General features: G+C 29.0%; 2 protein-coding genes across 2 annotated transcripts in view; both read right to left on the bottom strand.

Annotated features, from left to right (window-relative positions):
- The window catches only part of LOC107454802 (sodium-dependent proline transporter), a 136,610-nt gene extending 111,531 nt beyond the window's left edge, over positions 1–25,079 (bottom strand). Inside the window, exon 1 of the mRNA XM_043042520.3 lies at positions 24,197–25,079. Coding sequence (XP_042898454.1) covers positions 24,197–24,283 — 87 coding nt within the window. The 5' untranslated portion in view covers positions 24,284–25,079. The remainder of the gene's footprint in view (positions 1–24,196) is intronic.
- On the bottom strand, positions 1,469–8,050 carry LOC107454805 (uncharacterized). The gene is made up of 2 exons (XM_016072111.4): positions 7,880–8,050; positions 1,469–3,570 (listed from the first exon to the last, which is right to left on the bottom strand). Exons 1-2 carry the CDS (start codon positions 7,968–7,970, stop codon positions 1,595–1,597), a joined length of 2,067 nt encoding a protein of 688 aa, XP_015927597.3. The 5' UTR covers positions 7,971–8,050; the 3' UTR covers positions 1,469–1,594.
- Positions 25,080–25,538: the final 459 nt, after the last annotated feature.

Here is a 25,538-nt window from a genome sequence, read left to right as displayed (position 1 = left end):
TACCAGATAGAAATCCTGAAAATTCGAGTTAAAAGGAAAATAATGGAATGTTATCAAAACATGGTAGAAAACCTACAAAATAGGGCTTTTGTTTTTGTAAAGAAATATGAAACATTTTAATACTAAATTTTTTTTTTTAAAAAAAGTGCCTGTGCATATTAAATTTAGGCAAAGCACTTGATGATTTTTTTCAACAGAGCAATTTACAGGTTTTCAGTTTGACCTTTTTATAGATTGATTTTAATCATAAATGGCTCCCAGATTGGCTATATAATCAGGCATTTACTTTCTATAAATGTATACAAACTAATATATTTGACGTTATAACTACATAGGCACATAAAAAATTTGGCGAGTTGATCAGGTCAGTTTCAGATTTACATATTTATAAAACGCTTATTGCCATTGTAAATTATTCAGAATAATATAATTTAAAGATATAGTAATTGTATCTAGATTTACTTTTCGTAAAAGCTAATGTAAACCAATTGATTTCATGTGTCATTAAAGCAGTGATTTATTTTAAGCTATGTAAAATTGTCTTAAGGTTGACTTCAATAGCTTGTTTATAAATTTTAAATTTGTTAATTTATAAACATTTTCTACAAGTGTAAATGTCGAATAACTTTTAATTTTAGTACTTTATAACTCATTTTCTACAAATTTAAATTAAATAATAGTTTTGTTTCAGGTTATATCTCATGAATAAATTTATCAGATAAGGATAAGCTTATTTGATAGATTTATTCAATTACTTTAAACTATACGGTATGTTTGGATATCGAATACTTTAGATTTAGAGATTGGTCACGGCAAAACAATTAAGACGAAAATTCGAGGTCTGTCTTGTTTTTATATTTCATAGGATACAATACAGATGATCTTCGCTGAACTAACTATAAAATGTAAAATTAACTTTATTTTAATGGTGGAAATTTCCTGAAATCAATAATTGAGACATAAAAACATTAAAGTTAAATAACTCTCCAATATTTGTGAATGTTCTTTTGAAATTTTTTCAGCAAATCCGGATGTCTTTTACGACTAAAACTTCTTAAAAAAAGAATTGATTACTGCATATTTTTTCCTTTGATGCTTTTAATCAGGCTGTAAGAATTAAAAAAAAAAGATTTAAAGAAAAATCTAACTTTCCATTTATACTTTTCCAAGTCTGAGAGTTTTTCAAGCTAATTGTAAGCAACTGATACATTTTTTACTTACCATATTTTAGCATGTTTCTATACTTTTATCCAACATTTTGATCAAAAATTAATTTCATCATTTTTTAGAATTTCTGTAATTTTTCAGAAATCTGTAATAATTTTAAGGATTATTTATAAAGATGTTTGATTTTACTCGAAAAATTTTCTAATAATGATATTTACAACTTTCCTTGTATATCAAAATATTCACTAAAATATAAATAAAATTAAAACTAATAAATTCAACCACACCACACAAATTTAATACAATAAAGTGTCATTTATTATTTATTTCAATACTTTTTTATATACAATTTTTTGTTATTTGCTTTTCATAGCTTTGCTTATTTTTATAATTATTAATAAAATTGTAACATGGGCAACAAGTTTAATTAAACAAAACGTCCTGGTCTTGGATAAGGTAGCATATAATTTGATTCAAAAGTGAGCATGTGTTTTTGTAATTTCTTGGCAGGAATTAGAACAGCTGATTTTAATAAGTTAGTTTCAGAGGGAGTTTGAAAATCGCTAGGCTCGCTACTTGGTTTCTGTAACTGTTGAACTTCTTCGTCTGAAAGGTTTAGATCGTTATCTTCTGACATTCCATGAAGCAGCAGTTCTTTATTTTCATCTTCAAGGAGGCTCAGCAAAGAATTACTTGATTTGCCTACTCTCATCTGAGGAATCATAAAAGAAGAAGATGATTTACCTACTCTCATTTGAGGAATCATAAAAGAAGATGATTTACCTACTCTCATTTGAGGAATCATAAAAGAAGATGATTTACCTACTCTCATTTGAGGAATCATAAAAGAAGATGATTTACCTACTCTCGCTTGAGGAATCATAAAAGAAGATGATTTACCTACTCTCAATTGAGGAATTACTGAAGTGAAGGAGGATGCACGACCTAATCTAGGATATGGTAAAACTGAAGAGGAAGACCTTCCAAGTCTAGGATATGGAAAAACAGAGAAAGAAGACCTTCCGGGTCTTGGATATGGTAAAATATTGGACCTACCAAAACGAGCTTGGGGTAACAAAGTTTCTGATCTCCCTGGTCTAGGATACGGTAAAATATTATTTTTGCTGACTGAACGGCCATATCTTGGTAAAGGTAACATACTGTCTGAAGCAGCTTTACCAAACCTTGCATTTGGTATAAGATATTGTTTATCTGATTCTGATCGACCAGGCCTAGGATAAGGTACAAGGAAAGTGGCCACAGCTTGTTCTTTATCAGCGATATCCTCGTCAGAAACATATTCTTTGTCTTTAGTCTGTAAGTTTACATTTGGTGGTAAAGGTTTAGTACCGAAAAACCGCTTTCCAGGTCGTGGGTAAGGAATTAGAAACAATTGTGATTCTTCTGGTTGAAATAGTTCTCCTGTTAATTTATCGGTTTTTTGAGGACTTGATTTTAGAATCATGTTTACTTTTTCAATATCTTTATTTCCAATTAAGGATCTACCGAATCTGGGTTGAGGTAATATGTAGGTTTGACGTTTAACAGTTTCACCATCAGACCTACCTGGTCTCGGATAAGGTAAAATTCCTGGTTTAGTGCTTTTATCATACTTGAAATATTTCCCAATGCCATTTGAAGATCTGCCTGGTCGATAGTTAGGTAAAATATACAATGATTGCTCTGTTTTAGATAACTTATTACGCTGAGTTGAACGACCATATCTAATCTGGGGGATCATTGAGTCCGTTGTTCGCTTAACTCTTGTTGAAGTGTTTTGATTAAATTTAGATGCATCTTTCTCTGATAAATTTATATTCCGTTTACCTAACCTCGGATAAGGTATGACTGTTCCATTGCTATCTGCTTGACGTTCGGTAATTGAATCAAATTTAAATTCGTCATCACCTGGCGAAATGACTTCCTCATATGTAATTGAATTTTCCTTATCTGTTTCTTCCGATAAATATTCGGAGTCACTAAATTCTTCTTCATCGTCTAACACAGGTGTGCTAACTTCATTCATTTCATTTTGTATTTTAGGTAAATATGGCATTAACCAAGAATCGGGATATGGCATTATTAAATTTGGATCAACTTTTGATCTACCAGGTCGAGGGAATGGTATGATGGCATTTCTTTCAGATATTCTTTCTGAAGTAATTTCTGAATTTTCGTCACTCAAGTAAGGGAATTTGTTTATTGTTTCTGATTCTTTTCCATCTTCATAAGACATCGATGATAGATCAACTTCTTGCGTTGCTCTAGATTTTCTTGCCAGTAATTTTTCATTGGTTTCAAAATTTTTCTGATTAGCAGATTTATTTGGCATATTATGAATGGAGCCTTTAAGATAAGCAGATGATTGTACATTCTTAGGAACACTATCAACAGCAGAAACATCTGAAATATATTTATTTTAATTAGTTTAAATAAGATTAAAGTAATAAATAATTTAAAAATTTGTGACTGGACTCATGATGATAGGATAAATTGCTAATAAAATCAAATAAATTTCGAACATTGGTGGCTATAAATATGATCTGTATAAAAAGCCCACCAAATCGCTCACATCATGAACTATAAATCTTTGACAACTATTCGAAATATGATATTACAGTCCCATGCAATTCCTGATAATAACGGCGTAGTATTTTCTCAGAGCCTCTGTCAGTATACCCTAAGTCTTATTTAAGGTATCTAACATGATTGCCTAAATCACCCTAAATGTTCTTCTCATTAACATTCACAAATAATCTTTTCGTACCAAAACAATGCTTTTCAGATTTTCTATTAAATTTTTTCCCATCACCCTTATCATTTACGATTTATGAGAGACAACACAACACAGTTGGGCTAAAGTTTAATGGATTGCATTTTTCGATTACAGTAATCATGATTAAAAGATATAATTTTCATTACAACTGCAATCATGATTACAACAATTAACTACAGTAATCAATTACTTGTTATCGTAATTACAACAATCGCTTACAGTAATCAATTAACTTGCAATAGTGACTAGAACCTTAATCGTAATTACAGTAGTCTATTACGTCAATCAATAACTTGCAATCATGATTACTACTCACCATCATTCTGTTTACAGCTGTAATCGTGATTATAATAACTGATTACAGTAATAAATTACCTGTATCTTGATTATAATTCATCTTTATTTTGATTACAACTGTAATCGTGATTCCGAATAATTGCGATTCCAAGTAAGCAAAACAAAAATGGTTACCGGTAATCATGATTACAGTAATCAAACAACTAATCACGTGTATTCGTGATCACAAGTAATTTATTACTGTAATTGATTATTATAATCATTGCAGTAGTAATCAATAATTATGCTTACTTGTAATCGCAATTACCTGTAATAGTGATTACAAGTAATTGGTTATATAGCAGTAATTATCTGTAATCAGTTACAGTTATAATCGATTACTGTAATCATCGCTCAACTCTGCAACTCAATATGTTTCAGCTAATACACTGTAAAAAATGTCGGATCAAATTACGTTATAAAATCCTGGTTCTATGGATACTGGCTCTCGGACATCATTCAAAGAATTTGTTTTACAGTAAAATCTATTTTTACCGTGAAATATTTTACCGAAATTTTTACAGTAAAAATTTAGAGTGATTCAGTAATTTTACAGTAATTATAACTGCAAAAACTACGATATATTAGATTTTTTGTTCCGTAACATGTCCGATAAAAAAGATTTTTGCAGTAAAAGTTACTGGCACCCTGAGTGCTGGAACTTTTTACCGTAATTTGATCCGGAATTTTTAGACAGTATAGAAAATATCTGCTTTTCGAAATTCGGATACCATTTCATGACTGCAGCTGAAGCTACTTAAAATTTATTAATGTGCATCTAAACTTTTATTTGCATATTTTATAGTAAACTCTATCATAGATGTATCAAATAGAATCTACTCCTGTAGTTGTAAAACTGTAGAAGTATATGAACGTAATAGTTTAAATGCAAATAGTTTAAAAGTAAATAGTTTGAAAGCAAATTACACATTATTCAATATAGTTCTAATTTTATACTAATAAAATAATACAACATATTCTTCATGATTTATTCGCATTTTTCCTGAATTATTTTAAGCCCTTCGGAAAAAGTGAATTGAAAATTAAAATAATCAAAAATAATAAATTAAATGAAGCAAGTAGAAAGTATATAAAAGGAGGAGACATTTCAATTATTATTTAATAAAAAATACTGTTAAAATATTCTTCATAAAATGAAGGGAAAAAAACACTTTACGAAAAAGATGTTATTAAAGCGATATTTGAAAAAAATTAATTTCTAAAACGAAATTTTGTCTTAAATAATGTTATTTTATAATTTTCATCAAGACTTGCAAAAATTTATTTTAAAAGAAGTATATTCTTCTCTCATCATGCTATATACTCTTATACTATATACTGCTTATTTTTTAGAAACAATATTTTTTTTAAAAAAAGAGGAAGAATCCTCTTTTTTTAAAATTATTAAAAAAACTTTAATTCACAGAATAAAATTTATTACACATAATTTTAAAATGTTTAAGTTAATTCCATAAACTCTGCAATTGTTTAAGTAAATTCTACAAACTCTGCAATTGATCTATATATACATACCTTTTTTAATAGTTAATTTTTTTAGATTTAAAAACAACTTTAAAATTTAGGTAAAGACAACTGTTAGTTTTTTTACAACGGTCAAAGCTACAAATATATTTAACTATCAACTATCTGAAATTATTTCAAATTTACATTCCATCTGATTTAATTATAATTTTTGATAGTAATATTTATAAAAACTATATAATTACTAATTAACTGCAAATATAAGTGCAATAAGTATGACAAAAATAATAAAATGATTTTAGCCGTCACATCTGCGGTATCTGACCCAAATAGAAAGAATACCACATCCCTTATAAGGCGGCGTTAGACCGGAATGGGTTAATATTTTATTTTAGTATTTTAAAATTTTCGAAACAAAGATGTCATACTTTCACCTTGTATTTTCAAAAGTGAAGCATGTATTTTATCTTTGACTGGCTTAAAATAATCTAACAAAGCATATTAATATTAATAAATTCACATAAAAAATAAAAATGTAGCATAAAATAAAAATTTCGATTTAATTTTTTGCTCCTAAAAATAGAAATACACTTTTTGTTTTTTTACTTAAAATTCTTCTCGTGTAAATACGATTATAATCTAGGAAATATATTTTTTATAAATACAATCATTGATTTTTGAACTTAAAATTTAAAAAAAATATGATCGTCTCAAATTTTTAAAAATATAGTTTAGACACAAGTTTTTAAATTTGATGTTAATATGTTTTTTTTTTTAATTCTATCTTACTGTATTAAGAATTATGAATTTAATTTAAAAAGCACCAAAAATATAATTAGCTTTATCGCATAATTATTATCAGATTTTTCATGTATTTTATTTTTATATATTTTAATATTATATATTTTATTTTTTTATATTTTATTTTTATTTATTTAAGTATTTTCTATTTTATTTTTATTTATATTTCCCATTTTTATTCTCAGATAAATATTATTCAAGATTTTATTACTTTGAAAATAAGAATACGTATTATAACAAACAATACTACAACTTAAAAAAACAATATTATATAAATGCAATAAATATAATCAATGCTAAAATTCATGTATCTTAATTATTTTATGCAAAAAAAATTTAAAAAAAGAAAACTACGTCAATGCATTAAATTGTCTCGATTATTGTATTAGGATAATTATCACTATAGACCGTAAACATTGCGAGTAGCTAACATGAGAACTCATAAACTATTGAATGATTTTAGAAGCACTTCTATTCATTAGTGTTTAAAGCAGTTGCCAAACTCCTCTTTACCAGAAATTCTCACTTTTTATTATCATTTAAATTGCATAACATTACATAAATAATGAATCAATACATCATTTAAGAAAAACATTTTCTTTAGTAATGCATGTATCTCAGCTATTCTTATGCACTCATATTTTCACAACATTCAAATACTAAAAAAGAATTAATGCCTTATAAGCCATCCTACAATATAAAATTAATCTAATTTTATTAATGTTTATAGTATTAATGAGATTCTTATCATGCTAATTTTCCTGTAATGAAAAAATTTTTAAAAATTTCTCCATCTGATGATCATTGATTTTTTTAAAAAGAATGTTTGTTAGTATAAAACAACAATTACCTTTAGTAATGAATAAGATGTAATTCAACAAAACAATATATATTTGTAATTTTATGATGCATAATTACTAATAAATTATATTTCAATAAATAATTCAACAATAATTAAAACAACGAATAGCTTTAGTAATGAATAAAATATAATTTTAAATTGCACGTTTGAAATATTTCTCTAAAATAAGAACATAATAAGAACTTAAGAGCTTTTTTTTAATTCAGGGAACAGCATTTAAAACAAAAACACTTAAAATAAAACATCATTTAATATTTAATAAACTATAAAATATTACGATATTTTTGAATTTGTAATACTTCTTTAATGTCAAAACGTTTTAAGAACTCAATAATTCTAAAATACATAGCATGATTTTTTAAAGAAAAAGAAACTTATTATTTTTAAAACAATGAATAACTACATTTATATTTTAATCACTGTAAATTATAAAATTATTAAATTTGATAACTTACCGCTCATAAACTGTAAGCATAAGCAGACAACAATGTATAAGACCTCTAACTTTTTAAATCGGCCAACAGCTGCTCTTAGCTGAGCAACCATCCTTTGATTATTCTGCTTGTCCTCAGCCTTATGGATCTTGAATTCTGCAACTCCAGAATACTACAGTGAATTTGGTCTTCTTTTCTTTGCCCACGAGCTTTTATACCCAACGTTGAAAACTCTAAAGACGTTGACATATTGTAAAACTGGTCCTTACAATTATTTGATGAAAGCGTCCACGTACGATGCAGATTTACTAGTGTCAAAAAGCCTGTTGCTAATAAATACTAATTTCTGGTTCTTGGGTAAAAGGAATTTACTTCCAATCTTTCACCATCATCACCTAAGGGACCTGACATTAATGATAAACCAAGCCTATAAATAGCGTAATAGATTGCGATTATTTTGTCTCAAAGTACACCTTATTTTAGCTTTATTTCTATTTTAAGAAGCCATTGATCACTTAAAGATAATCTTGCTGATGCCTCAGAACTAGAATTTAAGAGTGTAAAGTTTGGGAATATTCTACTTTCTGTTCTCTAAGTACTACTATATATAAGAAGAATTTTGGGTTCAGTTTAAGCTTAGAGCCACAAATGCTATACAATGTTTTTAGCAATACTTTTCCCAGAATTCGAATTGAAAACCTTCTTAATTTAAAAAAAAATTAACAAAAAATAACTTAAAAGGCACTGCTGTGAGTCGAGAAAAATGGTGAGAAATATTTTGTTAACTATATTTTAATGCATTTTGTCAGCAAATGCCTCATTTATGTTTTATATATTATTATATTTCTTATATTACATGTGCACTCGATATGTATTCCCTGAAATATTTCATTCAGATAACAAATGTTATATTTTTGAAACATAATGATAGCTGGAACAAGTTGACTGGAAAAGAAAAGCTTCAAAATAATATTTATAACTCCATTAGTAACAATTTTAAAAAAATTTGAAACCATTAGTAACTATTACATTTATTACACATAAAGCATCAATGTCTAGGAAATAAAGATTCAGAAATAGTAAAAGAGCAAAAAATTGTGTGGAAAATAATGTTGAATATTTTTTTTTCTACAAGTTAATCATAAACTGGATTTTGTTCTGCATTATAAAACACACTCGTAATGCTTTTAATCTTTGCTCAACATCCCATTTCTGTGATTTCTAAACAAGCATCAAGAAAATTTTTTTAATAAATTTTAAACATTAATGAAATATTTCTAACACTTAAAATGAAGATTTCAACGTTAGTTAATGAAACCAAAAACGGAAATATATATGTTTAATGTGGTAAAAAAAATCTTTTAAGGTGGATTGAAATATTTTTATTCTTTGCCATGCTTTAAAATAATCGAATGGGTTTTTTTATGATACATAGCTTGTTCTATTTAATACATTTAGTTTTACCGCTATATGGGTAAATCTTTACTCTAGGGCTTAGCGACCATGAAATATGATATTTAGACACAAAAAATAGTAGCTAATGATAATTAGTGTAATATTTACTTTATAATATTACACTATTTTTTTATATTAGTATTAAAATAAGTTGCATCATTAAAAAAGTGCTTCATAACTCCATTGTCATCTCCCAGACAATTATATCCTTGAAATAAGGTAAATAACTTCCAACACGCATCACTAGTTGATGTACTTGAAAAGTTAACTTAATTGACAATGGCAAGCTATCGAAATAGTAAAATCTAAACGTAGTACAATCATTCACCCTGTTCTCAGTATCTTTTTTAATGAAATTTAAATAGGAATATGATGTAATCTTAAAAGCTTAATCAGCGATGCACTCTTAGAAATTTTAAAGAGTATTGATGACTACAATAGTATTCAAATCTACTGTAATCTTGAAGTAGGGCCAAGTTGAGCCACATTATTATTCAAAATGATCTGTTTTCAATTTAGTTACACGATACTATGGTACACCTTGAAACACATCCATGCATATGTTTGGTTCTTATTGGTTTTCTTTGTGCCGATTTATAACAAAATGTCAAGGGTTCTTTATTTAGTTGAGACACGCCATGTAATTATTATGGTTTATATTTATACAAAAGTTTTAGGCAAACTGCCAAAACCTCAATATATTTATGAATTGTTTGAAACACTTACAAGTATTTAGAAAAAATTTCATTATTATCAACTACTGGATATTATTAGACTTAGTACATACATTTTGCTTACGTAAGTTTTTTTTATAAAAAAATAATGCCCACGAGTGAATTTCTGCAAGTGAGTTTGTGTCTACCTGTCATTTGTTGTTTATATATTTCCCAGTTTTGTTACAAGAAGCATTAAAATACTTTCCATGAAATGGATTTTATTTTTTTTAACCTTCCAGTGTTTGTGTAAGATCATATCTGCTTTATAACTGAAATGTTTTTCTTAATCAAGTTTCTATAAAGATTTTTCAGAATATTAAATTGACACCAACTCATATCTCTTAAATATGACAATAAAAGCTTTTTTTTTGTACTGATGCATTGATGGAATGTTCAGAGAGCTTTGAACTTAAATATAGTACAACATTGCTGCAACTTTAATATAATGTCAAGTTGAACTAAATTATAGTGCAAATGAGTTTTTGCTACGTTTTGCACTATTTAATACAACTTGAAAGCAAATAGTTTTCCTTTTTAACGCGTTCGTTGAAGTTGCAAATTCATATGTAAATTCAAATTCAAATTCATATGCATTTATATGTCAATTCATATGGGTGATATGGTTCCTATTATCATTCAATCTCACAGTTAACTGATTGTAAAAAACGGTTCTCAAACTCTGAAGTCACTCATCATTGGCTGTGGCCAGTGAGTGGGTGACCATTATTATCTTAGGAAGGATCCGAGGATAAGCGGTATCTGTCCTTGTTGAGCTGTTCTAAAGTAAAGTGCTCGACTTTGCTCTCAGGTAGTCGGGCTGCTAAAACGGAGAGTCATCCCCTCTGCAGAGGATCAAGATTGTGTTGTCATGCCTTTAGAACATTCTCAGGAATGTTTCCCAAACCATCATCAATAAACTAATGCTCAGCTCTTGCTCTCATCAATAAACTATTGCTCAGCTCTACTACCTCTACCATTCAACTCTTCAATAGCAAGATAATGTAAATCTTACAAAAATATACTGTTTAATAATGGGTGATAAAAAAAAACATGTATAAAGTTATCTGAAAATGATAAGGTTTCATAAAAGAAATAAGATAAGCGGTCCTTCCTCTAAAAGTCGTGGCTGACAAATAGCATGAAATGATAAAATAGACCTTTTGTGTTTCTGTATTAGTAATATTAAAGTAAAAATTCCACACAAAAAGCCTTTTTGGAAATAAGCCAAATCACGCTATATTCTGTCTTAAATTGAAAAGCAGAAATAAAAGGTATTATTCAATATTGATTCGTTTTGATATAAATTGATTTCTATTATTAGAGTTTCTAGCTTTTATTCTTTTTATACCATTATTTATTCACCTATCTTTTTTCGAAAATTATTATTTGAAATAAATTTCTCAAAATATATCTCAACAAATACTAAATAAAGTCACCTCGATTTTTTGCCATAAATAGACTCAAAGAAAACCAATGATAGCCAAGCATATATACATATTATGAAAGTCTTTATCTAAACGCATATTTCAAAGAATTTCCACTTTCGGCTCCCGCTGGTCAACAGAAACTATCGAATAAGTAAAGAAGGAAAAAAGTGTCCTGTCGAAATAAAGCCACTTCTTATTGAAGTCGAAATATCCACCATATTTTTTATATGATTTAAAATATCTGATGTCAGTTACCAATCCCAAAAAAACAATTGCATCAATATTATGTCAGGTTTCGAAGAGGGCAGTCTTTGATTTTGTCACAGACTGAAACTGCTTCTTTTAATATATACACCGGAGAGCCATTACATTATAACCACCCTCCATCTATATCAATGGGCTCGCCCAGTTTTTCATGGTTTCTCGCCCAAGAACTATGTTTTCATAGGGCACATTAGGACCGATAGTCCTCATAGAACAATCCCTGACATCTGTAAGCTACTTGAACATAGTTGCAGACCAGGTTCAGCCATTCATGGCAGCAGTTTTTCCTGGGGGGGGGTTTACCAACAGGATAATACACCATGTCATAAGGGTCGAATCGTCGAGGAATATTCAAGTGACTTTCAAGTCATGTCTTGGCCCCCAAATTCACTTGACCTTAATCCAATAGAGCACTTGTGGTCCTACTTGGAAAACCAAATTCGTGCTGCCACGCTACCTCCTCGCAATGTGAGGGAATTGCAGGACCAGTTGGTGAGTGCTTGGTACCAGATACCTCAGACTACCTATCAGCACCTTCTGGAATCAATACCACGGCGGGTGCTAGCAGTTTTGAGGGCTGAAGGTGGTCCTACATGTTATTAGCAGGGTGGTCATAATGTAATGGCTCTTCGGTGTTTATTTCAAGTCTTTTATAAATATGATGGATATATGAGCTATAATCAAAAGTGGCTTTATTTCGTGTCCGGATGGAGCAAGAAGTGAGTTATTCTTTGTAAATATATCCTTAGATATAGAGAATTGCTAAGTAAATAAGCTTTGGATGTTTTCTTTGTGTCCAGTTATGGCAAAAAAATCAAGTTGACTTTATTTAATTGGGACTTATTGTATATAAATTAATATATGTTTTATCTATAACTAAAAACAAACGTGTGCATTTTTTCTGTCAAGATATAAGATGTCGAAGATCAGACTAGTTTTTCCGACTAATTTAATTTCTAGTTTTGTAATGATAATGGCGCTGTGTTTGTTTTTTGTGAGATTCTCCCTGTTCTCTTAAAAATGAAACAGGAAGAATGAACAGTTGTTGTGTTTTAATTAAATTTGAATCACAAATAAGCATTTTTTTTGCTTCAAGTAAAAAGAATTCGTTGTTTCATTTTCTGATTTTAAGCAAAATACTATTTAAACGAGTTAAAGTATTAACGTTAACGTTAAAAATGCTAGTAAGTAATGCATAATTATCTTTTTCTTTCTCTTTATCCCTTACATAAAAAAAATTATGTACAAATAATGTAAATGAAATATCAATCACATTAATAATGAAAAAAACTGGTTAAACGTAGCAATTAAATTTAAAGTACTTGTTTTATTTATTTTGATTTTCTGTATACGATACGAGGTTTCTCAGACCAGTTTATAGTAATAATCTTCAAAAATTTTAGGAAGCTCAAATATTTTCAAAAGTTTTTTTTTTCTTCTCGTCAAAAGTTTTTTTTTTCTTCTTTTTTTTCTATTTTTTTTTTTAAAGAAAATTATCTTTTTTGATTTTCTTCTTGCTTTTACTTCCCCCGATATTTGTAAATTCATTCCAGTGAAATATATTAAGAAGTAAAAAATTTTTAATTCAAATTCATTTTTTTTTTCGAAATGCGTTAATGTGTCATGCCTAAAGCCGTAGTGGCTCAAGGGATAGAGAGCTTGCCTCCGAATGAGGTGAATCGGGTTCGAATCCCAGCGATGGTTGGTAGATACGAATTCCGCATCCGGCTTGCACCTACCACAGTGCTCCCGAAAAATATCCTCAGTGGTAGACCGATCATGGGTTCGAGTCCCCTTGCCGTTAGGCCTATTGTCAGGTGTTCCTTGTCCTCTGGATTGTGTTCAAACTTACAAGGCTACGGAGTTGAGCATTGGTACTCGTAAACTCGAAATTTGGTCAGATTTTCAACCACGGTTATAAAATATAAAATAAAATATGTCATGTCAACGAGTTAACATAAAAAATATAAATTTAATCAGACAAAAAAAATATATAACCATTTAGAAAAGTCTAAAAATTCCTTTGGACCAATATGGTAATAAGATTGAGTTTTAAATTTCACTGCCAGACGAATACAAGGGGTTTTGCTACATCTATCATTAAAAGTGGTAATGGATAAAGATAAAACCAAAGTTAAATTTTCTTACTTTAGGAACTGTTTTAGTTTTTAAAATTAGCAATAAGTTTATTTCAATAAACAATGTGTTATTCTCGGGAGAAAAGTTTATATTTTCTGCAAAAAATAGTTCGATGATTCTACCAATTGATCTGTTTTATCGACACAAACTGTTAAAAATGTCGTCTCTTGCTGTTGTGTTATGGCTAGTAACACTTGTAATGACTTGTAACACTTATTATGACTGTTAACACTGGCTAACTATGTCTATTAACACTTTTTTTGCCAAACAAGTGGAAAAAGTGTTAATAGTCATAACAATACCAAATTCACGTTTTTCACTTAAAAATAATAGTTTATTATTTTTTAATACCAAATTATTATTAACGAATTAGTACCAAATGTATATTTTCAGTACTATAGGTGAAATGATGTTAATTAAAGACTAATTAAAGACACAAGTTAATTAAAGATTGATGTTAATTAAAGACTGATTAAAATTAAAGACTTGCGAACAAAAATTCTTGGAGAAAAGTTTCATTTCATTTTGCTATTGACCCAAAGTTTGTTAAATTTTGCATTGCAGTGTGAAAAATACCGCTTTGAGAAAATTTCGAAATTCTAATTCATATGTTTCAAGTTCTAATCAGTAAAATTCCGAAATTCTAATTCGTAAAGAAAAGGTATGTTTATTTGGAAAATCTTTTCGTGTCTAATTGCGTAGTTTACGACATCGTCTGCACTAATTAGTTAAAATATTTAAGGTTAGCTCCTAGAATCATTAAGATTGAGACGCTGTACATCATTAGGAGCAAAAGTCATTGAGAGTGTTCACTTTTTTATTTTGCACACGGCTCATTAGTTTTCTATTATTATCATATGGTACTTTCAATTCAAGTTTCAGTAAAACATAAATAAACTCAATTAAACATTAATTTGTTGTTTAAATCGATTTCCTTGCAGAGATACAAAGTATAACTTCAGTTACGGTTATAGGTCAAGTTCAGAGAGGGTAACAGACTTTCGCAACTTACGTATCACAGACACGGAAAATTATCCGTCTGGCATAATCGATGTTAGAATCACGTGGGGCAAGGTAGTTCGGACCGGGGCGCGAAAGATTGTCTCGTCTGCAATGTCTGCCGCATTGGCAGGCCTGTAAAGCTTACTTCCCTGGCAGGCTGCCCATTTGGAAATCTGCCAAGTTTTTAACTGAAGGGAGGGAAAATGGCGGGGGTTGAAGTGGACCGAGAGGGAAATTCCTATACTATCGGGATATTTTTAGGTTTTACGAGAAATGTTCCAACTGCTTTGAAGTTCGCATTTTTTCCGCCCCCGCATAAACGATATTAATAAAAAGATATGAATGGTAAAATATTCGCTTGAAACTTATAAACATTTTAACTTTATTTGGAATGTTTATATTATAACTTAAATTTTAAAAAAATATAAACTTTTATCTCACAGAAAATTTAGCTGTCGAAATCAAGTGTTCACATTGACACTTAAGACAAAGTGACATTTTAATGATCTTTAGCTAAAGACAACGCAAAATCTTTGCGATAAGAAGGATAGAACTTCTCAACAACTTGACTTGAGAGCATGACTTGACTTCATACACTTTGATTTATTTTTATTTATTATTTATTTATTTATTTTATGCAAATGAAATTACTTTTAACCCTCAAAAACTCTGCAAGCTCTGTTCGGATGAAAAAGTACACAGTCTCCACTATGAAAACCTGTCCCTTTTCCAAAATTTTAGATTTCCTTTGTGAACATAATACATTGTTACCTATTGTGTTGTATTATTCCATAAAGAAACTGCACTATAAAATATTCTGGGTCAAATCAAAGACCAGAACTTAGGGTACATCATCAGTAAAATCCATTTTTACTGTAGAATATTGTACCGTAAATTTAACAATAATATATTTATTTAATTAGAGAAATTGAGTGATTTTACGGTAATTATTGATGTAAAAATTACTGTTTATCAGATTTTTTGTATGGAAAAATTGATTTTGCCGTAGTTTGATAAAGAATTTTTTATAGTGTGTGTTGATGAATTTGAACGTGACTTTTTTGAATAACTGCCAAAGTATTGGCATTTTAGGGGGGAGGGGAAGGGAATGCTTTACAACAGTGTAAAAGTGTACCAAAACAATGTTTGTTTTCGAAGTTGGAAACGTGTGTATGCCAGAAGATATGTGAGAAAATGTAAAATTTTTTAATTGCGTGAAAATAGCTGAAAACTTTAATAAATACAAATTCTTAACCTACAGGATTTTAGAAATAGAATATCTTAAAAAAATTATACAATATCTGCTATTAATTAAAGAAAGCAGTTTCTTACTTAAACGACTGACTATTCTCTTAATATAAATTTTGATAAAACTATTAGCTTAATCCAAAATTAATAAACAAATAAGTCAAATTTTATAAAAAGGTCAATTTTTTGTTAATAACAATTTTAACTATTTTAAAAGTTGCGGCTTTAAACCACTTGATGCTAAATTCTGACTTTTCGATCAAGTATACTTGCTACTATGCCATTATCTGATTGCATTCTATCTAGCATTAAATGCATACTTTTTTCAAGTTATGCAAAAAAATAACACTAGACTTCTAGAAAAAAAGTGGTACGGCAAAAATAATCTAATTTAAATAAAATCAACTGATAATGAAATCTAATTAAAATCCTATTTTAAAATATATACTTCTATTTTTATAGTCAGAAGAAGAAGAAAATGTGTATGTGAAATATATTTCATTTAAATAATTTTAAAAATTACATGCTAAACTGTCACGCAGTGTGCCTTGATTACCTTCTAGTAAAAGATTTAGTTAAAATATAAAAATTATTCCCACTCCCAAGTAGCCGCGCATCGCTGAATAATAACAAATTTTATCTATTCCAGTTAGTGTTGAAAAAGAACTGTTTTTCAACAATGTTCATTGACGGGAAAAAAATTTGAAAGAAGAGTGGGAAAAAATTTTCATTAAAAAAATAACTGAAATTAAGCGGAATTAACCTTCTAAGTATTACAATACAGAATAATGTACACGCAAAATACCGCGGTACAGAATACCATAAGGACAAATCATCGTGAAAATGGTCCCGCAGTGGACTGATCGTTAAGACACGGTTCCCAGCAGATCACCGAAGTCAAGCATCACTGGCTGCGGTCAGTGTGCTGGTTGGTGACCACTGGATCAGTCTGCGTAGGGACCGAGGGTGTGCGGTATTGGTCTTTGTTAAACTGTTCTACTGTGAAGTGCTCGACTTCGCGTGCAGGTCGTCGGGCTACCGAAGCGGGGGTGCCATCCCCTCTGCAGAGGATCAAAATTGTGATGGCATGTGTTCAGATCATCCTCAGGGATGTTTCCCAGACCGTCGTCAATAGCCCATTGTGCAGCTCTAGTACGACGTAAATGAACAACAACAACAACAACATCGTGAAAATGTTGGCTACTTGACTAAGTGTCTGCACAATTATTACTTGAACCAAACAATTTTTGTGTACGTTGTGTTAGTACTTATATGCCATGTCGTACCAGCACCCCACCATGTACTTTTGAAACCAATGAAGGTAATCTTTCATTTCGTTACAGAGTTGCATCCCTTTTCGCCATAATGAGAGAATAAGTAGTCATTGCTGGGTGTTAAGCCAGAACGTTAAGGTGGTTGTTTCTTGGATTCAAAATGACGAGCGTGTTATCGTGAAAATCTCCCCTTGAAATGACTTTTGTTCCGAATTGTCTGTCTAAAATGCGCAAGAATTTATTGTGGTTTCAGTCGAATTAAAGCCAGCGACTTCGATTTTAAATAATAATGCTTAAAGCATTTTTATAAAGGTGGGAACAATAACGTTTGGAGCAGCTACTTCAGAATTCTATTGACATTTATGTTATGTGTCATAAATATTAATTACTTATGCAATATTCCCTTTTTTATTTAAAAGTATTAAAACCAGAATAGTTTTTTCATTGAATTTCAGATATCAGATTATCGTGAACAATAAATTTATGGAAATCAGCATTGCGTACGTTCGATTTTTTTGGACAGTTCTATTTTTCACTATTAAGAAAAGGGTATTTTGTGACTAGAGTACGTCATAAAACTTAAGTACTTAAATTCTTCAAAAATTATTTCAAAGGGGGAGAAATAAGTATAAAAAACTTACTTTACTCCATTTTTTGTTAAATTAATAGCGTTGCTTCTTATGTTATATATATATATATATAACATGAATCAACACATTAAAATGATATTTTTTTAAATCATTTAGTGAGTAACATAATTTACCTACACGGAGAAAAAAATATTTGAAAATCACCGTATTGTCAAAAAGTAATAAAAATAAAAAGCAATTTAATTAATAAAACCAAAATATAGGGCATTTAAACCATTCATTTGATAAATTTTTCGATTCATGTGACAACAATTTATCGGAAATTTTGCTTACTATGCTGGTTAATTCTGTACATGGTACAGAAACTTAAGTTTGCTAGGTTAAAAACAAATCGTTCTTGCGTTTAATTTAATCATCATTTCCTTCCAAGTTCTAAATTTTCTTTCGTGTAATGATTTCATCAACATATGAGTAATTAAAATTGAAATACTTAAAAAAAAACATATTGAAATATTTTTCGAGCAGACCCAACTTAACTTCATTAGTTTTAGAAAGAAATTACATAAAAAATTTAAAATTTGCTTTTAAATTTATTTCCATCAAATCAAAGCCCATCAGTTTAAATATTTATTGGTGAATATTGGTGAATTTGCTATAGTAGCATAATTCTAAATGATTTGAAAAAAAAATTTGTTTATTTTATACAACTAATGATGCAAACCTTTTGATCAGCACATTTTGAGATTATAAATGATAATTAAAAATGTATGTATGTTTTTAACCTGATAGATTACTCATATCATAAAAGACAATTAGCATACACATTCATTACATTCACACATAACTCATTTCTAAAAAATATGTTGAAGTTTGGAAAATTAAATTCACACAATACGCAATACAGAATTTTATTTTTTTCTTTGACTCCATTCCAAAAAATTCCACTGTAAAATAAAATCACAGCTTTTAGCGATAATGAAGTCAGAAATTTGTATCTATAGGGAATTCATCTTTTGATATTTATATCTCTTTTCACTTACAATTGCTAATGAGGTTCTCTTGTTGATTGATTTATATAAAATAGCGTACTTTTGAAAATTTTAATTAATTAAACCGTTGAAACATTTTTTATTGAAACTCACGGCTTAAAAAAGAATATTTTTTTTTGCTGTGCATAATAGTCAGTTAAAATCATTTTTGCAGGCAATTATATTATGAAAATATCTACATTGATATTTAAATAATGCTTTAATATTTAAATTAAAGCAATAAAAACACGTTAACTGCTTCTCTAGTAATTGTGAATCCAAAAAATAATTTGTTTTTAGTTGCTTATACCAATGATAAAATATTAAATATCTATATGTTACTGAACACCTGTTTGGGGTGAAAAAAATAAGCATCAATTAATTAGTGCTGAAAAATCCTAAAAAATCTTGAACAAAGCTTTCAGACAAATAACGACACAAATAAAGCTGAAATGGTTCAAATACATATTTATTTTTATTTATTTATTATTTTTTATTGCCCTTCTCGGTTGCTTTTCGTTATTAGACTAAGCAAAACACATTTTTAGTTGTTCATCCCTCAAAATCAAGACTAATTGTATTTAGTAACTAAATCAAGACTCATTGTATTATAATGCTGTTACTCCAGGCAACTCATGATATTTAAAATTTATCACAGTCAAGCTACTTTCTCCTGTATTTATCTATCTATATAATAAATCTATCATGGAAATTAACATGTATTGGTAAAGCTGTAATCGGCACCAAATTTACTCTAAAATACGTGTACCTACATAAGAGTATATTTGATACCTATCAAAACTGCATCAATTACCATGATGCAAGTAAATCTCATTACAAAAATTATGCATAACTGGTGTCAACAATAATATGAGGGCTTTTTGCGATATCCTGTGACGACTAAGTACTTTTCTTCTTAGTTTTGCCCTTTACTACATAGCTTATTATTTAACTTCAATTAGTAATTTAATAAAATTAAGTATCATTGACGTCAATAATAATATTGATATTTTTTTATGATTATTCCTCAACGAATTAGTTCCATTTCTTCATTAATTTTATTTTTTAGTATGAAACTTTTTCTTATTTTAATTACCGTAGAATTTAACGTCTTTAGTTTTTCTAAAAACGCGTTTTAAAAGCATAACAATAAACAAAATAAACACGTGATTTCTATTAATTTAAGAGATGAGATAATAATTTAGTGATGTATTTTTCGTATGGTATAACTGTATAAGGTATTATTTCGTTAGGTATTTCGCATGTATAACTGTAAACAAAATGAGTACGTGGTTTCAGAGTACCTTAAAAATATTAATCTGGTGACGTAGACCTTTATACTATTACGAGCACGTTGATCATATAAATAATTTGGCATAACGAATAAAAAATAATTCAATAATTCAGAACCCGCAATAAACTAATTTTTCTGATTTATAGCTGTAAGATAGAAAACATCATTGATGTATCTGTTATCTTTGAAATATTTTACAATACTCAATCGTTTATAGTTTACTTTTAAGCAATAGCTTCTGCTAAAACAATGAGAAAATTCCAATTCTCAAATGTCGTCGAATTTGAAAATCTAAATAAAAATTGAAAATCGGGCTTCGTCATTTGTTTAGAATTGTACTTTTTTAGCTTCATGTTGAATTTCGTACTATTAGAGTCCACCGTTTTTTTGCAATCCGATATGCAGGCGCGCCCAAATTCTTTATTTTATTATTTCTATAGGTATGTTTAGATTAGAAATTTCTTAAATAAGATTAATTTTTAAATTTATATAGTCTGTCTATCAGGAATATATCTACCATAAAAGTAATAAGATTGTATACGTGAAATTATGGCTATTCTTTATTTAAGTATGATTGTTAAACCCTAAGACGTACTAAGGCGCCTTCCAAGAACCAAATGCTGTAAAAACTGTAAAAGTATATTAATTAAGAGGGATTGGAGATACTTACCGGGAAAATTATTTAAATCTAACGAAATAAGTGACATTTTAAAAATGGAAGGGAAAGTAAAAAAAGAAAGGTAAATCAAACACCAAGGTGACGGCTGTGTGATTTCCGCGTCCGACGAGCCTGGATCCTGACCACCTCCGGATGTGAAGGGGAGAAGCTACGCAATGGTCATGAAAAGTCGTAAACCCGCTTCGCTGGTCGGCTGGCCACCTGCGGTGACTAAACCGAACACCAAGTGACTTTTACAGTTGATAAAACGTTACATTAAACTGGGATCAACTTTTGGAGAACTGTAGAAGCGAATAGTTACTGATTTAAGGAAATTCTGAGAACAGCCTTAGTCAACATCAGGCTGTGGAGCAACAGAGATAGAAGAAGGGACCTTTCACGAAATATGTCAAATAATTGAGATAATAATTGTAAAATAATTGAGAAGGTTCGACAAAAAATGACACAAAATAATTGAGGAGGAGGGGGCTTCTGTCCTGAGGGGGTCTTCATCCTGACATTTTGTGACAAGGAAGAGGGAGGGAGTAACGAAAAATTGAACACTTATTTTGGTTTAATTGTTTTTATTTTATTTTATTACCACCGTTGAGCAGCTAACCCAATTTTGAGCTTATTACTATCAAAATTTAACTCCATAGTCTTGAAACTTTTGAGGCCTAATCCAGAAGACAAGGGAGTTTCTAGAGCAAACTAGCCTTCACGAAGGACTTTATTATGGAACTAATTAGCATTTGCGTTACAAGGAGAGAAAAAACACGAAACCCTTCCCCGATAGCCTGACGGCAAGGAGACTTTAATCCATATATCGGTTACCACTGAGGATATTTTACATCAGCACTGTGATAGGTGCACACCGGGAACAGAATTTGTATCCCTCAGCCCATCGCTAGGATTCGAACCTAGCTCTATCCCCTGAGTCACGGGGGCTTTAACAATTTTTTGACTGAATGGTTTAATATTATTCGTTTTATAATTTTTGCATCGTTATCACATTTAGTATGATTCACGGTAGTTTCACGGGTAGTTTTCTAACAGGTAGTTTTGAAATGAGTAGTACGCCTTTATGTAATTTAGAGAGACGTATGACTAGAGTGGAAATAATGCTTAGTGTGATACTTGGTAATAAAAGGGAAATAAAAAGTATTTAAAAAACATGACATGTGACCTTATTTATGGATCACGTGACACTATTTATGGACGTGACATTATTTAAAATTTACTCTCCTGCGTTATACTCCTCCCACCTTTTGAGAACTACCCTTACAAGTTAACCCTTTAGCTCACATTGGCTGCTACCTCTAGCATCGAAAAATTTTTTCATTAAACAAGCAGTGGATAAACACATTAGTCTCGTGTTTCTATCTATATTCATTATATGTATTCGAGTTTTAGAAACTGCCTGACACTAGGGTATTTATCTACCCTTTAGAGAAAAAATCATTTTCTTTGTGGTTAACGGTAGATTCTTCAAAAAAAAATACCACCCTTCTTTTTTTTAAAAAATTATCCATTATTTAGCTTTTGCTGTATGAACTATAATAATTTCTTTTTAATTATTTGGTTATAATTACAAAAGATAAAAAAAATGTAACTAATTCTGAAAAATTATGCATCTAAGTTACTAATACTATACACCAAAAGATTTCTTTAATTGACATAGCAACGAAATCAGTGCTGGAAAAACTAATAAAATACTTAAGAAGACGAACTGTCATTTTAGTAATATGAGCAACTATCATCATCAGTACCGCGAGACACTTAATATCTGTATTCTCGGTGGTCTTCGTAATTAACAATTTTTATAAGTATCTTAGTCTAATAAGGAATTATCAATTTTTATAAGTTAATAATTTAATATCAAACTACTAATGTTGTGGAAACATACACTTGGTAATATAAAAGCTAAATTTACTTCAAATACTTATGACGGGGGTAAAAGTTAGCAGTTTTGAATGTTCAAAAATGAGCGCCCATTCTCAAGACTCGCTGTGTGGGAATGAGCGCAACAAAAGAGATTTGAAAACAAAGAACGTAAAATACCCTATAAAAATAACAAATAAATAAAGGTAAAAAACTGAATGTTAAAAGGAATAACAAGTTTTTTTTTAGTTTTGTTTTTCAATGTTATTTATTTTTCATTTTTTCGGTACAAATTTTAATTTCTGTATCGAATCTCGTTTGTTTTCTTCATTTACTTCTAGCGGGTCATGGAGATGGACTTTTTTTATTATTTTTTTGATCACTAGAAATATATCGATTTTTTCTACATTCAAAAATTTTTTGAAGAAAACGAAATTTTTATAAGATCAAGTATAATAATCGATTAGCATAAAAGCAAAGAATAAATTCCAAACAGAACTTTGTTCCTCTTTGAATTTTATTAGAAAAATAATAACAATAAGAAAATCTTTTCATACCAGTTTTTCCAACATATTGTATTATAAGTGTAGTGTGACTTTATTAGGTTTTGCGACTCTAAAATTTAAAATTAATAAAAAAAAAGGATTAGCTTATTTCAAATTCACAAAATAATTTTGATTTCACTAATTGAATTTTGTTCTTGTAAACTCATTTTATATTATTTTACTGAGTTTTTTAGTTCATAACAATTAATGTTTCTATGTAGACATTTCTGTTAATAATTCTTTGAAGATATTTCTGAACAAAAAATTTTTTTTTACATTTGTGCTCATTTATAAAGTGATATTCTACGTAAAATGTTAATTTATTAAGATAAATGTTAATTTTATTATTATTAATTTTAAGAAATTAATCTTCAATAAAATTTTAAATGAATTTAAATCGACTACATTTTCTTATTATTTTATAATTTTATTACTTCATTACATGAGCGAAATGTAATTGATGTGTAAGAAAAATATTTTACCATAAAAGGTAATGTTAAAATTTCTAAATATTTGAATTTTATAAAACTAAAGTTAAAACCTTTGCTTTTAACATGTAAACATTATTTACAAAACAATATACTAGTTTTTGTCATTTGCATAATTTTGAGTTTCAGTAAGTTTGTCTACCAACAACGAAATAATATTTTAAAAGTATACTTTATCGCAATTTAAATAATATACTTAAAATACTCATAAAAATGTCATGAAACAATAAAACTGCTTTATTATATAAATTATATGGTTGCGAAATAGATTCTAAATTTCGTAATTTTTTTTCTTAGAAAGTATTAAAAAAAAATCATGCACTACTGACCTGAGCTCTTTCCGCTGCTTCTAAAAACTGCACTCGACTCCCCGATGAACTAGCTGATTGGCTCCGAGGAAAAAGTATGTTTTCCATTTATTTTCTTTATGCAGAGTCTACGAGTGATTTTCTTTTTAAAGAAAATAACTCAGTTTTTATCTCATCTGGATTACTAAAGAAAAACACTGAAATGAATTTGTTTTTACGAACTGAAATTTAATGACTTGAAAGTGCAACATCATTCCAGCTGTTAGGGTGCGTCTTCTCTATTTTAAAATTAAACTTATAAATAAACAGCGATATTTCAATAAAAAATTAAGTTATACTTATATCATTTTTTAAAAAAATTTCGATGAACCTTTATATAATTTTACTTTGAAACTCTTTCTAAAGAGAGATTTTATGCTGATTTGCAATTATAAGACAGTAGCAGTCTGTTTTTTTAATAAAAACTATTATTAATTATTAAGGTAATGTCATCACCCAATAATTTTCTGATTTCCAACACAAATCACACATACACTACTTTTGAAGAGGAAACTTTTTCTTCCTAAATAATATTTAAGTCCTTTTAACAATCATATCTGATAAAGAAGAAACACATCCTTTTCTCTTTTTCAATATAAGTAAATAATATTTATAAGCATAAGCTATTTAAAAGGGTAACTCATGTACTCCTTAAATGTAAACAATCATAGGATTGGCAATCACATAGTCACCAATGCTGTCTATCTCCTTAAAGTTATAAATTTTAAATACTTTAAAGGTCAGAATAGATCAATCTTTTCCGATGCTTACAAGATAACAATGACGTAGTAAATAAATAGACACGCGCTTAACGTACGTTCGTAAATATCAACCATAAGCCGGCAGGAAGCGCAAGAGCAAATTCAAGGGACCGCCACATCAATGTGCAGGAATCAATTCTTTTGGCGACATAATCATCTTTTTGGCGCATAAAGCAGTTTTTTATCCAAAAATTTCTCTGAGTGACTGGGTCATTAATCCTTGAGTTCTTTCATCTAGTGAATCATTTCTTAAAATAAAGAATTTTGGATGCATTTTCTTCACTGAATGAAATAGTGTCTATTTTTAAAGTTTCTTATTTTAAAAGAGGAATTTTTATTACTCAACACCTTTTTGCAGTTATAAGTAAATAAATACTAAACCGCAACAACATAAGCTAAGATGAAACTATTTATTAGATTTAACACGTGAGTTTTTAAAAATATGCGACTATAATCTTAGGATTAAAAATTTTAAGGATTGAATGAATAATGGTGTTAAATTAAACAAATATAAGGATCCATAAATGAAAGCAAAAAGCATGACCACATTAATCTTAAGGATT

This window comes from Parasteatoda tepidariorum, chromosome 2, assembly GCF_982258835.1.
Source record: "Parasteatoda tepidariorum strain Cologne lab strain chromosome 2, Ptep-v5.0, whole genome shotgun sequence".
Taxonomy (NCBI): domain Eukaryota; kingdom Metazoa; phylum Arthropoda; class Arachnida; order Araneae; family Theridiidae; genus Parasteatoda; species Parasteatoda tepidariorum.
This window is presented reverse-complemented; position numbering and strand designations above follow the sequence as displayed.

Coding starts and splice junctions, on each gene's coding strand:
- LOC107454805 (XM_016072111.4), bottom strand. CDS start 7,970: ATGGTTGCTCAGCTAAGAGCAGCTGTTGGCCGATTTAAAAAGTTAGAG. Junction 3,571..7,879: donor ATGCTTACAGTTTATGAGCG/GTAAGTTATCAA, acceptor AATATATTTCAG/ATGTTTCTGCTGTTGATAGT.